Raw genomic sequence first — 15,843 nt, 5'->3', positions numbered from 1 at the left:
TAGTAATATAAGTAAAACACTGATTATTTGTTCTATTAAACAAAAACCAAGTCCTCAGTCTCACAAATTTATCGTGTACAGCATGAGAAATACTGATAATGAAGGGGATTGATTTTGGCTTTTGCGTCTACAGTGATCAATATGATCAGAGGATTTCTTCACTTACGCTTGCTTCTTCTCCTAATCAGATGTAAAGCAAAACCCATTCCCTGATCGGAGCCAAGAGGAAACTCATCGCGGGTCCTTTGAGACAGCGATGATCACGCATGCTCTCCATCACCAGGACCGCACCACAGCTCTGTACACGGATCCGCATGGAACCCACGGTCAAAGGGCAGGGGCAGATGGACCAACATGCTGACGCAGGCATTGTGGGGCTGCGGTAGAGCGAGAAGGGACTCAAAAACTCAAGAGAACACAAATCCAGTTTCAACTTCATTTCGCGTTTGTGCTGTGTCAGGCCCTTCTAATTCACATACTTCTACAAATCAATTGAAAAGTGGTCAGGTTAAGTGGTACACAACGCAAGTCTCAGCACAGCGGTGAGGTCATGGAGTTCCGGGCCAACATCTGCTCGGCTTTTTCTTCAGGCAGGCAGGCAGGCAGGCAGCCCAAGAGTCGGGCTGAGCCGTCGAGCCCTTTGAGTGGGACACTATGAACTGGTGGCCACCACGTGGTGCCGTTCCTCGGCCACCTCCCTGTATCGAGATCCCTCTCAAGTGGAAACATTATCGAAATGCAAATTTCCAGAACATTTCTTTAGTATGGAGCAACACTTTCAGACTATTCATCCCTTATCTTTGGGTTATATCTCTTCCTACACTGCCATATTCTACATATATAGAGAGAGATAAATATAAATAGGGGTATAGTTTGTACATTTTCCACCCTGCCACAAAATAAACAATCAGATTTCTAAGAAAAACCTTTCTGTTCCTAAAAAGCCTGGCTAGTGAGATTTTATAAAATGCGCTGCCTTTTAGACATCAAAAAGAACATCATTTGGAAATTTAGTTAAGAAACTATGTGTATCGGGTCGGAGAGAAATAGTTCAAAAAAAGGTCACCCGTTTCTTAGTATTGCAGTTGTCTGAAACCGATGCCAATTAATAAAAGATTATTCCCTTGCCAGAATGGGCAAGAAAAACAACCAGAAAAGTGGCCTGCTTAGTAACATGTAGCCTTTCTAAGGTTTATTAAGAAAGAATATAAACATATAAAAATCAAGAATTGGTTCCTACAGCGGCTGCATATTATATAGATTAGATAAATGACTTAATGAGCAGAATCACAAGGTTTAGAAAATAAAAAGTCTTAAAGTCTACAAATTAGGTCTAATCAAGGCATTGATATCCTTTACAAAACACCTTTAGGAGACATTGCTATGAAGATATCTAATTTAATACTGAAGTACCTCATTTTTGAGTCAATTCCACAATATGTATACCTCACAAAAATTATACAATTAAAACACTTAAGTTCAACTTAAATTATTGCTTGTTTACATATAAATCGGATTTTATGTACCTTATAAAACTCCAGCTTAGCACTGCTAAAAAACAAAATAAAAAAAAAACTAAAAAAACAAGAAACACATGGTGGTGATAACTGCCGTAAAATGTTCACACACTATTATTTTCTCCCATTTTGTAGGTCAGAGTTGCTGGGGAACAGAAGAAACATGCTTCCAAAACAGGTACCCTTAGCTTGATTGGGATCAAGCCCTAATTTTGCTCCTCTCCTTGCCAGCAAACTCATTTCTCAGAAACCCAATCGTGAGCAAATTGGTCGGCGGCTGGCCAGCATCTCAGGAAGCAGAGTGTCACCTGGTTTCTGTCGGGTATGCTGCTAGAGCGCAGTGAGCCAAAGGGGGAGGAGATGCCAATTCAAATTGTGGCCCGAATCAACAAAAGGGGGACTTATTTTGGGTGCGCAAATAATTCTACGTGATTCGTGATTTAGATGAACTCGCTTGTTGTTGTTTTTTAGTCCAGGGAAGAAGAAGGGGGTGGTGGGGGAGGGGGGGGAAGGAAACAGTATTTGTTAATATTAACAGCCCTCATAGGCTGTTAAGTGGAAACTCTTTCCAACCTGGTATTTAGAACTTTCTACAAAGGTACAACTAGGACTTTATTGGTCCTCACTGGCTGGGTGTTTCTGTACACACCTCACTGTCCACGGGCTTGCCTTGCTTCTAAGCCCGTGGTTAGGCTTTCACTTAAAACACCTTATTAGGTTTTAATTTTTAAAGAAATTCTGTTCTTTCTCCCAGATGAAATCTTGGTTTGCACTAGACAGGTTAGCCGGGGGAGACCAAGGCAAGAAACCAGTGTCTGGAACCAAACAGGAACAGAACAAGAGCACGGTTGTTTTCCTTAAATACATACATTAAATACATTCAATCTGACATGGGTATGGAATTTGCCTGTCAACATTTACTTTGCAGGAGAGATCTAAGTTGCACTAAGGTGAATGCAGTGAACAGACTGAGCAACTGTCTGGACGTGAGCTTCAGACCGTCAAGAGAAGAGGCAGCTTCTCCCGCGACAGCTGCCTGGGTCTCCCCACTGGGGCAGAGCCGAGGTCTGTCTGTGGTTCCCGCTCGGGCAGAACTGGCTGGCAGGCCAGTGGGTCAGAACAAGTGGACGCAGCTCTCCAGACGAGTAAGTGTTTTGAGCAATTGGAGCCCGGTCAGCTGAAGAAAGAAGTAACCAGCTCCCTTCAGTGTCAGCAGTATTTCTGCAGGAAAACAGAGGGAGAGAAGTTGTGAGGCGGCTCTGGCTTTTAGGGAAAACCATTTGAAAGCCCACCACAAATCTTCATCCGGAGGCGTTTCCCTGGCCTTGACCCAGCTAAGAAGATGGCCACCCTCCTACGGCCGGACGGTGCTTCCACCGGCATCACACAGACAAGACCCTGCCTCCGCTAACGAGATGGCCACTCCCTCCTTCTGCATGGCTGCGGCTTCCCAGCCGGTGACATCCCAGCCCACGTTCGCGCGGGCATCTTCCAGACAAAGATAACTGACGCACCATCTGCTGAACTGCGGGTGCTCCTTGGTAGCACCAAACCCAGAAGAGGCCCCGCCCTGTGAGCTGCCCTACCCAAGGTCGATGCGGTGTGCTCTCAACGGATTTGGCGACTGAATAAACAGACTCCAACTCCAGAGGAGTTCTAGCTGGGCTTGGCTGTTTAGCACTGGCAATGTGAGCTGATGCAGGCCGAGGGCTGGGACGGGCCAGAATCGTGGAGGCGTTTGCCTCCTCGGACAGGGTGAGACTGTCTGTAACTGGTCTTCTGTAGCCATTGGCCATCTGTGCAAAAATAGTGTTTCCTCATTTAGCAAATACTAGTTGAGCATCTGCTAGATGCCAGGTGCTGGGATAACGAGATATCCTGGCCACTGCTAACGTAGGCAACTTTTTGGTAGCATAACATTTTTGGCATAGGCAAATTGCTGACTAGGCAAAGATGACAGTTAACCAATGTGGTTAGCATGATGTGAGGAGAAATTCCAGGTACGATGGGTGGCCCCCGTTGGTAAGTGTCGGACTGCTAACTACAAGGTTGTCGGTGCAAGCCCACCAGCTGCTCCCCGGGAGAAAGAGGAGTCTGCCTGCTCTCGTAAGTTTACAGCCTTAGGACTGCCTTGAGAGCCATGTTTGTTGACTTGCTTTTGTGGGAACATAGAACAACAGCATCTAGAATCGAGATATTTAGGCACAGGGCTCTAACACAAGAGGGCCATTAGAGAGATCGAGTTTCCTTTAGGGAGATTAGAGAAGACGCCAGTCTCCAAGTAATCTATTTCTCTTTCAACAAAACTAAGATTAATTACTACTGCCAGACAGGAATCCCAGTGTTCAAAGGCATCATTGCCTGTCCAGGGGCACAATTCTGCGAAGCTTACAAATTTAATTTCAGAGAGTATCTGTAGTTATATTTCTTCTTAGTGGATAAAAACTAATGCACCTTTCTCCATTACATATAACTCAAGAACATATATTCCTAATTTGTGCTACTGCTAAGATTTCATACAAAAATACTCCATGGTTCAGACGGAAATATGGAAAACCTCGATCTCCCAGACATTCTGAAAGTAAACCAACAAACCAATAACAAACAAACAAACCAAGGAATATTAATTTCCAATGAGCTTTAGGAGCTCTGCCGTGCTTTTAGCTGGGTCTGATCTCACGACAGGGAGCTGCTGGCAGCAGTCTGGTCAGAGAGAACAGGAGTGACTCGCTCAGGGGACGCTGGCATCCTGGCGGTGCTATTCAGAGGTCACTGGGCCTTTCGGTACTGACTGCAGAGAGGATGCAATGAAACGCTGCCCAGAGAGGGCTAAACCACTCTTGAGCCATAGTAGGTGCTACATTAATGCCGCGCCACTAAGAGGGGGCTTCCGAAAGTGTGTCAACAAATTTCCTTGCTTCCATCTTCCCATGAGCTTCTTAAAGTTCTCCCTATCATCACCATTTTTATCATCATCTAAAAGATGGTCCTAGTTAATGACGAGTTTCCAAAATATTAATAAATGGGATGAATTATAACCACACTTTCCTTATACAAAAGGCGTGCTACTGAGCAGTAAATGAAAACCTGATACAGATTTAAATGTATTCCCAATAGAAAGGAATACTCTGAGCAGCCCGCGTAAAAAGTAGTCTTTGGAGAAGCAAAGTACTAGCCTTCCACGAAAAAACCAAAAACCCAACCAAAATCAAAAACGAAAAACCCAATCTCAACCAGCCGTCAAGTCAACTCTGACTCGGTGTTTGAATGAATCCATGGCCACATGTATTAGCTTTGCTTGGAGCACGGCACAGCTATAATCTCGGGGTAAACAGAACAGATTCAATTAACAGTGGATCACAGTGGTTTCTAGTTCAACGAACGGTACCAGATTCCCAACAAAGAAACAGAGGAGCAGGCTACCAGGGGCCTTCTGCCCTGCTCTCAGCAAGCGACCACAAACACCATCTAACTCGCAGTTACTACTTATGGATTAGGGACAGTCAACAGGACGTAGTCTTCTTTGGAAGAAACAGGTGTGTCTACAGACTGCCTATTCTGTGACCTTAACATTGAGCATGAAATCAACTGCAGATGAACAGCAGGAGGCAAGAGAGGGCTGGGGGAGATGAGGAAGTGGGAGGGGTGTCACTGGTCTGAGTTGGATGGTAACAGGGAGTTTTCACCCTGGCTCCCTGAAGAGAACCCCCACCGCCGGCCCATTCACTGAATGCTGTTGGTTGTGATCCTAATGCTAATGGTGCGTTCCCACCAGGCACCTGGATGTGCACTGAGGTGACCCCTTCATCGGCCAACCTACCCTGCCCCCCCTCTACCACCCCGCCCCGTGGGCTAGTGGAGTCAGCACGAGAGGCCCCTGCCACTGTGGAGCACCTGGTGGTCCTTCCTTCCCCAGGCTCTTTCCCCACACGTATCTGCTGTGCTCCTACTTGCTGCCGTCACCTGCTAGCTGCACAGCCTCGGGGGTGGGGGGTGGGCACTAGACCGGCGGGCTGAGAAGACGCCATTCACCTGCGCCGCTTCCCGAGTGAAGGGCCCATGCAGAGTCGAAATACCTGAGAACTAGATCCCATGTTCTCCCCATCACAGGAAGAACCACACCTACACCTGGCTCACTACGCTTGCACAAGAAAGGGCAGCTGCAAACTACACTTGACCCTTAAGAATTTTGGTCAAGGAACCAAAAAAATCACTGGAAAGATGTCACCAGTGCAATGCGGACAGCATCGAGAAGCAAAGAGGAAGCACAGCAAGCCTTTCCTGGGCGAGGGTTGGAATTCTGCCCCAAGGCTGATTCCAGACCGCGCTTCCACAATCTGTTACATATTCCTCATCCCCTCAGTTGTGTGTGCATATCAAGAGGCAATCCCCCCACCCCTCCTTTTGGGGAGCTTGCCCTAGTGACTCTGGTCCAGGCTTGGTTTTTGCTTGGTGGGCCACGGTCAAGCATTTCTCTCTCTCTCGGCGACCCTACAGGACGGAGTGTGAGTAGAACTGAGCCACAGCGTTGCGAAGGCTGTAAGTCTTTACAGAAGGAGCCTGCCTAAGCTCTCACCTGGGGACCGGCTGGTCAATTCAAGTCCCCAGCGTTATAGTCGCAGCCCATGAATCAACAACCGGGCGATTGTGTCAGCCATTCACGCACATGGGTGCGTCTGAGCCTCACGGCACCTGGTGGCACAGATAACGTCCACAGGACTCCACAGTTGAGTCTGGCCCCTCGGCTCCAGTGACAATAGTTCTTTACAGCAAGCAGGACCATGGATAAAAAATTAGCCTAATATGTTGTTAATGGCTGGCTCAAATTTGCACTATTTTGTTACCTGGAATACTTATATGAACAAAACTAAGACCCAGTTTATGTAGGAAACTCAACATCAAGCCTTGACAATCTTCTCCACAGCGAGAGCACATTCTAAAATAAAGCTCCCGGCCTCATCCACTGCTGAGAGGATTGGAGAATGGTGTTGTCAATGAGGAAACGCTCCGGGCCGTCCTTCAGAAAGTAAGTTATACCCAGAAGTACTTTACACCCCAGCAGTGACATCCCTCGTTACTGAGCCAAAGGGAGTGGCAGCAGGAGCGCAGTGAACTGTCCACAATAGCCCCCAAGTGAAAACAACCCAGCGTCCACCCATCGAGAGGAAAGGACAAACACCAAACGTGGCGGAGACACACAATGGCAGAGAACGCGCCACAAAGTGGAACGCAGTTTGGACACAGAACAGACGAACCTTAAAGCTCTATGCCAGTCGCCAAAGGGCAAGTATGGTGTGACCTGAGTTACAGGAACGAGCCAGAAGAACCACATGCAGCGAGACCAAAGGTGATGGGAGGGGTGAATGGGAAGGTCTCGCGTAGGCAATAGGTTGTTTTAAGGACGATGAAACATTCGGAAATAAACAGTAGTAATTATTGAACATGGCGAATGTAGTTACTGTCAATGAACTCTCCACGGAAAAATGGTTCAAATGTTTGTAACAAATATTCCACCACGATAAGAATGTATACATGAAGAGCCAAAAGATGGAGCAAGAGTACACTATCCACCGGTAAAGGTTAGGCTCTTATCACCCCAGCCCCACTACCTGCTATGCGTCAAAGGACTCCAGGGTGCTGGGCACACAGCTCAGGGGGACCAAGTGCTGAGTATTCTACTGTTTCAAGACTTGGGTGCTTCCCTAGAGTAAGTGTGTAAGGTACAAAATAAGTAATACAAGACAACATGTGTAAACCTAATGAAATATCTAGGAGGTAAACACTTAAGGAAGAAATAGCAGAGAGGTAACAGATTGCTCTTGCCACAAAAATAATTTACGCCAGATCCAATGAGAAGCTCTTTCAAGTATTGCAGCTGTCTTTAAGTGACAGCTTGACAATCGAGCCAGGCCCATTGGGTCACTTCACTGCTGTTACGCACGTGCTTCTTACCCGAGATGCATCTCCCTCCTGCTTAATCAGATCCATCCCAGGCAGCTGGTTTGGGAATAGGTTGCCTCCCCTCAGAGCAGGATCATTAACCTGAGGGAACAAGAGACTACAATCAGCAGATGCCCCACAGTGCTCTGCAGAACAACCTACCACTGACTTCCCTCTGTGTTTAACTCTGCCTCCTGGGAAAAGGGGCTAACCGCCGAACGACAGCTTCATCCTGCTATAGCATCTCTCCCAGGTAATATGCTTTGGGGACATGTGGAGAAACATGAAAATGAATACTTATGGTAGCGGCCTGCACATTAACTTACATTTGGCACTGAAATCAAATTCAACAGAGAAGATCAAACCAGCAAGACTTTCATGCACACACGCGTTCATTTCCTGGCTGCTTCAAATTAGACCAGTGACTCACACTTGGGAGTCCAAAGTCATCCGAAGGCTCCTAACATCATTGCTACTTCGGCAGATTATTAATTAGTGAGAGCAAGTGCGAGGATGCAAACAGTGATGGCTTTTGTGAATCTAGTCTTACCAATTAAACTATTCATGAGCAGTTGTTCTCTTACAAATCACCAAATGCATGTACCCATGCTAACAGGGGAATTAGTTTTGTCAGAGGACACACACTGCAGTTACGGTCCTGTCTGGTTGTTTAGCAAGCATCTGGGTGCCCTAATGCAGTGCCGGTGCTGCTTTGGCAGCACACGTAAGGAGCCCTGGCGGTGCAGTGGCTATACACTGGACTGCTAACTGAAAGGTCAGCAGTTTGATGCTCCCAGTAGCTGCACAGGAGGCAGACTGGGCTTTCTACTCCCGTAAAGAGTTGCAGTCTCGGAAACTCACAAGGAGAGTCTACCCTGTCCTACAGGGTCACTATGAGCCATCATCCACTCGATGGCAGTGAGTGTTTTACATTTTTCATTTTAATATCTTTTGAGTTTGTTTTTTTTTTACTTAATGCAACTCTCACAGTACAAATAATTATTACCACTATCGCGCACATATACAAATACATACACAAAGAGATATCTTAAATTAGCAAAGGCATTCAATTTTAACATGTATCTCGCTAAGTCCTTTACACTCTGTGCCTCAGTTTTTCCACATGCAAACTAAGAGTTAGGGTTCTTTGACACATTTTTACTTCGTGTGAATTATTGGGGACTCTGGTCAAATGCCAAGCACTGTGTCATTAAAAAAATATATAAGATCATCTGTAAATGCAATTTAAAAAGGATTAATTTTCATTTTCAGTCCTGGGCCAGCCCAGCAAAGATCCTGCATGCATGGCGGTCTATCTGCTCTCTCAAATGCATTGAGTCTCCCTGGTGTCTACCCAGGGCTGGCAGAGCCAATTCAGGGTCATTCAACACCTAACAAAATTATTAAATAAACACCACTGATTTTTGTGGCATCCATATTCTCAAGGTGTACAATGAAGAAAGAACGGTTCGTGCATGACCTGCGCTGCTCTCTCTGTTCTAGAAGTGCCACTTTCGGAGACCTGAGCAGCAGGTAGTTTGGCCTCTGCTTTCACGTTTAGCAGGGAGGGGGTGGGGGTGAATAAGCTCTTAACGTGCAAGTCGACAGCAGGTGAAAGTACAGACAAGTTACTGTACTATCATGCTGAAACAGACAAACAAGTCCCCATCGGGAAAAGGGTTGCTTCCCGTTCCTTCCCTGGGACCTTACCTGCTCAGGACCCATGGAGGACAGCCCTGATGTAGGCACAGAGGTCACTGAGGTCATGCTGATCTGTCCTGTCATCTGGTTAATGTTGTTCATGCCACTTGTGTTGGTGGCCAAGGAGACGTTGATGTTCATATTGTTGTTGTACATGCTGGCGTTTGCTTGCTGTGCAAAGTGAGGTGGGGACTGCTGGGAAAACACGCTGTAACGTAGCAGAGAGGAAAACCTTAGTGCCCGGGGGCGACAATGCCAGGCATTCTGAGGACATGCTGGTTCCCTGGCATTGACTTTAGAGCAGCGGTTCTCAACCTGTGATCACGACCCCTTGGGGGGGGCCGAATGATCCTTTCAGAGGGGCTGCTTTAGACCATCGGTAAACACATAAATATGTCACAGTATATAATTACAGTGTTTTGTGATTGATCACTATACTTTAATTGTTTAATGGTGTTCAATTTGTAACAATGAAAATACATTCTGCATATCTGATATTTACATTACAATTCATAACAGTAGCAAAATGACAGTTATGAAGTAGCAACAAAAATAATTTTATGCTTGGGGGGGGGTGTCACCACAACATGAGGAACTGTATGAAAGGGTCGCGGCATGAGTAAGGTTGAGAACCACGGCTCTACAGTGAAGGCATCCACCCCAGTGGAACGGGCCGAGGGTGGATTGTCAGCAGACAATGAGGCAGATGAGGTCTGGAGAAGTGGCCCCACTCCTGTCCTGCCATGTCTAGAAAGGAGCCCTGTGTGCTGCTAACTGGAACCAGGTCAAAACCACCAGCAGCTCCTTGGGAGAAAGATGGGCTTTCTACTCCCGTAAAGAGTGGAAACAAGTCCCGGAAACGCACAGGGGCAGTTCTACCCTGTCATTATGGGTTGGCACTGACTCGATGGCAGTGGGTTTGTTTGTTGTTTCTCTGCTTTCTATCGCACACACGGTGAAGAACAGCTCCTAGCTTCTTTTAGAGCCCTGGATGAGTGGCACCTTGCGGAGAGGAAGAGGAAGCTGTGTGCACCTTAGAGACATGGCCTGGGAAACCCTCTACAGGGTGCTGGGAGCTGCAGTCGACTCGAGGGCAGTGGGCCTGGTTTGATTTTGGCTGGTGCTTCTTAGGGTCGTTCCTTCCTTAGCTTATTCCCAGGGAAAAGGTATCCTATGAAAGATATAAAGCCAGCACCAAAATGGTCTGCTTTTGGCAAGCGTTTGCAAACTCGGGTGACTTCTGCTCTCAGAACAGTGAAGCAGTTTCCTTAGCATTTCACTGGACATTGCCACTGTAAGTGCAGAAGTTAAGAAACTATAGTGAAGAGACAGGAAGATTCCCTTCTATCACAAACACCACAAAAAGTGGGGTGTTACCTGTTTCCGCCCATATTCCCTTGCGCCCATCCATTCATGTCGGAAGAGGCTTGATAGGCCGGGTTCGCAGGAGACTGCTGCAGCATGGGGCTCTGAGTGTGAGCCAATCTGGGTGACATCAGGGGGCTCTGCGGGGTTGTGGCCCCAGTGAAGCCTGGATCAGGTTGCTGACTCATTCCTTAAAACAGAAATCCAGAGGAGGTGTCAGTTTTATGGTAGAGTAAAGGTGGGGAGAGGGGGGGGGGAGCACGGTTCAAATTTAATACAAACACAAGTACTTTCAATTGCTCGATCGAATGCTTTTTACACACATTTTTCAAAAGACTGCATAAGCTGGCATGTTTACATGAAGACAAAACAATTCTGCCTACCTTTGCTCTCCATAGTAGTTAAGAGGGCTAGCTGGCAACCAGGGCCAGAGAGAGAAAATACCATTCTTTTCCTTAGGGAAAAAGCCAGGCCCACTGAGTTGGCTCTGACTCATGGAAACCGACAGGACAGAGCAGAACATCCACCTGGGGCTCCCACGTCTTTCTCTACAGCTGGTGGGGCTGGACCACCATGCTTTCCGTTAGTACCACGGAAGCACGTTTCTTTCCTACATGCCGCTCCACATTAATAATGGCTCAACTATATATACGTACACATATATAGGTATACTCTTTATGACATGAAAACCACCATCTTTAGATCAAACCTTGATAAACAACTACAATTAGATGGTTCTAAATGATTAAATATCATCAGTTATATGTAAAGCCAACACCTCTGAATGATTTTTATTAAACAAAACAGAATAACTGCATTCGTGATTAGACTATTTTGTTTCATAAAGAGCTCTGTGGTATGACAGAATTATCCAGCTTAGCAAGAATACGATAGACATTAACAAACATATGGAATGTCATTTATGCTAAAAAGAAAAAGAATGAGTTTTATCAGATTTTTCTAAATAGAAGGGAAAATAAATGACAGGAGTTGGAAAGTCAAGGGGGCAAATTTCCTTAGAAAATTTCAGGGATGACATTAAGTTCAACATATTTTTGCATAATTAGTAAAGCATTCACATTTAATATTTAAACTAATTATAAAACATAACTTTGGATCACATAGAAAGCAAACTACAAATGATGCTTCTGTTATTTTAAAGCAATTGCAATCTTGCATTTGATCAACATGAAGATTTTAGAGTTAATTATAGATAATTCTGGCATAAGACAGGGAGAATAATTTTGAATATTAATGTTAACACCGGCATTTTTATCAGCAAGTATTAATTGACATGCACTACAAATTTTAGAACTTATGACATTAACATATTTGGTACTTAGCTTTGAAGACTGACATTAAACAACAAATCGTAATGAAGAAATCAATGAGGTATATAGATAGCACTTTTCAAGAATTATCAAGTCATTAAAGATTTGGTATAATCCTTAAGGTTTTATGTTTTTAAAGTTGTAAAATGCTTATAGTTATTACATTTCTATATATCTTCCAGCATTTTGTATGTATTTATTGATTTGTTTCAGTCAGACTCAGAGCTTCAAATACAATTATAAATAAATGTGTCCCTGTGAACCAAAGTGGACATAAGCACATCTAGTCATACACACTCACACCCATGGCCGACAGATACACTGCACACACGCACACTTACTTCCGTCATTCTTAATGTTAAGCCTACACCCAGAGAAAAGGTGGTACCTGAGCCGAGAGACTGGAAGGTACTGTGCTGGATTTGGGGACTCCTGACAGGCCCCAACTGTCCTCCCAGGTTTCCTATCATCCCCTGGTTAGCCAGAGTCATCTGCGAGCCATGCACAGAGCTGTGAGAGAGGAGCTGTGACCCAGGACTGGGGGACACTGGGGAGAAAGGACTGGTGAAAGATGGTGGGGATGTAAGTCCAGTACCGTAGTTTGGAGGAAATGGAAACTGCTGCGCATTTGCCTGGGGGATCCGGGGGTTGCTCATAGTTGCTGGTATACCACCAGAAGCCACCATGCTCGGGGTCATGTTCAACCCTTGACCTCTCATCATCAAAGTTCGTTGCTGAACTTGCTGTTGCTGATGTATTTGTCTCTGGCGGAGATGCTGGTTTAGGATTTCCCTCTGTCTCTGGGCCAACATCTGTGCATTAATAGGTCCCTGAAATCAGAGCAACACATGGACGAAAATGTTGGGACGGACCCAGATTGACACAAAAACTGTATTGTAGACAGAATAACCAACGATCCCCCTAAGGGAAACTTGTGAGGAAAGAACACCTCAGAGCGGAATCACCGGTGGTCTTGACAGACCTGTACTCAAGGATGAGGGAGCAGGACGGAGCAGAGGAGAGGGGAGATGGGTACAGCAGACAGAGCTTGGAAGCGGGGACCTCCCAGCATCAAGTCCCTTACCTGTGTTGGCACTCCGGGCCTCAGAGTCATGTTCACATTCGAAACATTGTTGATCTGATTCATAATTGGCTGGCGATTCTAAATACATACACATAGGAATCAGTATGTACAATTTAATAGATTTTATTTTAAACCACTTTACCCAAGTGCTTTCCTTAAGCCTCTACTCTGCATATTCATTTTACATGAATTCTCACTTAATGCTCGTTATCAGCTTATAACTGACAAGTTATTTTTGGACTGTTTGGAAAGCAGACTGCTTACAACGGAAAAGGGAGGTGGAGTGACCAGAAAAGGAGGCCAAGAAGATTGGGGAAAAGGCACTCTCTTCTAAGAATGCGTCCAGATTGTAAAGCTTGCAATGAGCATTCCTTACTATGTCGCAGAAATCAGATTGGAATGGGAACACCTCTCTCTGAGCTAAACAGGATTCCGTGCGGCAGCCTCGCCCTGCTGCCCTCAGCTAACAGTGACTGCAGATGCCAGCAAAGCGCAGTCAAGGCAGCAATTTCCCAAAATGCACATTCTGGACCAGGCAATGCTAGGCTCATTATTTTAATTAAAAAAAATCATTTCATTGGGGGAACATACAACTCTTATCACAATCCATACATCCATCCATTGTGTCAAGCACATTTGTAAACCTGTTGCCATCATCATTCTCAAAACATTTTCTTTCTGCTTGAGTCCTTGGTATCAACTCATTTTTTCTCTGCCTTCCCTCTACCACTCTCCCTCCCTCTTGAACCCTTGATAATTTATAAATTGTTACTATTTTATCATGTCTTATACTGACCGATGTTTCCCTTCACCCACTTTTCTGTTGTCTGTCCCCCTGGGAAGGGTTATAGCTAGATCATTGTGAGCAATTCCCCCTTTCTCCTCTCACCTTCCCCTGACCCTCCTGAAATAGCTACTCTCATTATTGGTCCTGAGGAGTTCATCTGTCCTCCCTGTGTTTCCAGCTCTTATCTGTACCAGTGTCCATCCTCTGGTCTAGTCGGATTTGTAAGGTAGAATTGGGAACATGACAGTGGGGGATGAAGCATTAAAGAACCAGAGAACAGTTGTGTGTGTCATTGGTGCCACACTGCACCCTGACTGGCTCCTCTCTTCCTTGTGACCCTTCCGTAAGGGGATGTCCAGTTGTCGACAGATGGGCTTTGGGTCTCCACCCCACACTCCCCTTCATAATGCTAGGCTCTTTAAATGTACACATATTGACCTATATCCACACAACGTCCCTATTTTAATCATGCCCAGCGAGATCAGGATTTGCGAGTACACAGAAGGCAGACAGAATAAAAGGATAGATGCTCTACAGTGGAGTGAGTCAGTGGGAAACGAAGAAAAAAGTGAAGGTGAAAGGAGTATGAAAATTACAGGATTACCTTGGACATGTTTTCACCCTCCAAGAAGGGCGGGATGAGACAGCCCTTGGAGTGTCACATGCCTCATCACTCTGGCTCTCCCAGGGACCTCTGGGGACACTCACCTGCTGTGCTTGGAGGCGATGCTGCAACTGAAGCCTCAGCTGATTTGGCTGGTTCTGCACGAGGCCCGTGGGGCGCAGGCCCGGGCGAGGCTGCATCCGGAGTGCGGCGTAACTGGGTCGCTGTCCCATGTTGTGAAAGTTTGGATCTTGCATGGGAGCATAGTTACTGGGGGCCATTTGTGACTGAGCCGCATACTGTGGTGGGAAAACGGGGGCCTTCTGCTCCATCATGAGGTTGGACTCCTGACTTGGGAACTGCTCTGGATCTACAGCTTGGCTCTAAAGAAAAAGTCCCAGAGAACACACGGATGAGGCCATGAGAACCAGCAATGTACAGACCAGGTTGCCCTCACTCTCGTCATGTACACGCAGCTGGCTAACTAGTACTTACTGCGCAAAGGGCCTGCAGGCGGTTCCCACTCGTCTCTGGAGACAAGACTTCTCGGCTACACAGAGCCACTTACGCCACAGAGGTAGCAGAGCGCACACCCAAAACACTGCTTCCAGGGGAGGGGGTGACGAGGGCCAGGAGTACTCACCCCCACTGCCTCTTACTCCCCTACCAGTCAGAGAATGGCACCCGACTTTAAGCAGCAAATACCCCCTGGCTGAGGTTAAGGAGCTTGATTGGTTATTCTTTCCTGTGTAAATCATCTTAACGGGACAATTCCCTGGAACCGTTTGCGGCATGAAGCAGGCTGCAACAAAGCCACGCAGCTAGGAAGCACCGAGTTCCAGCCCAGGAACCTAACGCTTCCCCAGTGGGGACCACCAGAACGCCCCACAGTTTACCACCATCCTCTTACTGCCTGCTCGACAGACTGACTGCATCCTTATGTAAATCACGCTATTTACATGTGTTATTTGGGGGAGCAAACTTAATCCTTTGGTGACTCTTCATTGATCAGGACTAGCTTATCATTCTGGGTCAGTGTGGGAGGTGTGGAAAGCTCAGACCTTCTACAAGAGTGCTGCTGCAGACCAGATGGCCTTAAATGTCTAGCAGCAGAGTTTGAGAAAAGGCCGATTTAGTGGGGTTACTCTGGTCCTCCTCCTCCTCTTCTGATGTAAGGAGGGGAGGACCCCCGCAGTAATAAAGCCCTCTATGAATTTTTAGTCTGGCAATTTCCCGAGTCAGGCCAGCTCCAGGTGTCAGAGCAGAGCAGGCACCTGTGATGCTGCAAAACATAGCGGCAGCGTACGCAAGGGGATGAGTCTGTTGTTGAACTGCAGCTCACAAGACATACAAAACTACATAAGAACTTTAAACACTTAAAAATCTCTGGCAGAGAAAAAAATTAATTCTGCACATATTCAAGGGTAAGTCAAAAAGTTATCGCTATAAAGTCAGAGAAACCATTACTGAACAACATCAAAGTGTGCAACTATTGTGTGTGGACATCATCCTCT

The 15,843-nt window shown here is 46.1% G+C and overlaps 1 protein-coding gene across 2 annotated transcripts in view; it reads right to left on the bottom strand.

The window, feature by feature from the left end:
• Positions 1-591: 591 nt before the first annotated feature.
• NCOA2 (nuclear receptor coactivator 2) overlaps positions 592-15,843 on the bottom strand; it is a 313,783-nt gene continuing 298,531 nt past the window's right edge. For both annotated transcript variants that reach the window (XM_075549589.1, XM_075549588.1), the window contains 7 exons: positions 14,434-14,712; positions 12,939-13,016; positions 12,450-12,684; positions 10,536-10,713; positions 9,168-9,366; positions 7,470-7,559; positions 592-2,738 (listed from right to left, as the gene is read on the bottom strand). In XM_075549589.1, coding sequence (XP_075405704.1) covers positions 2,727-2,738; positions 7,470-7,559; positions 9,168-9,366; positions 10,536-10,713; positions 12,450-12,684; positions 12,939-13,016; positions 14,434-14,712 — 1,071 coding nt within the window. In that variant the 3' untranslated portion in view covers positions 592-2,726. The remainder of the gene's footprint in view (positions 2,739-7,469; positions 7,560-9,167; positions 9,367-10,535; positions 10,714-12,449; positions 12,685-12,938; positions 13,017-14,433; positions 14,713-15,843) is intronic.

The sequence above is a fragment of the Tenrec ecaudatus genome, chromosome 5, assembly GCF_050624435.1.
Source record: "Tenrec ecaudatus isolate mTenEca1 chromosome 5, mTenEca1.hap1, whole genome shotgun sequence".
In the NCBI taxonomy this organism is placed as follows: domain Eukaryota; kingdom Metazoa; phylum Chordata; class Mammalia; order Afrosoricida; family Tenrecidae; genus Tenrec; species Tenrec ecaudatus.
This window is presented reverse-complemented; position numbering and strand designations above follow the sequence as displayed.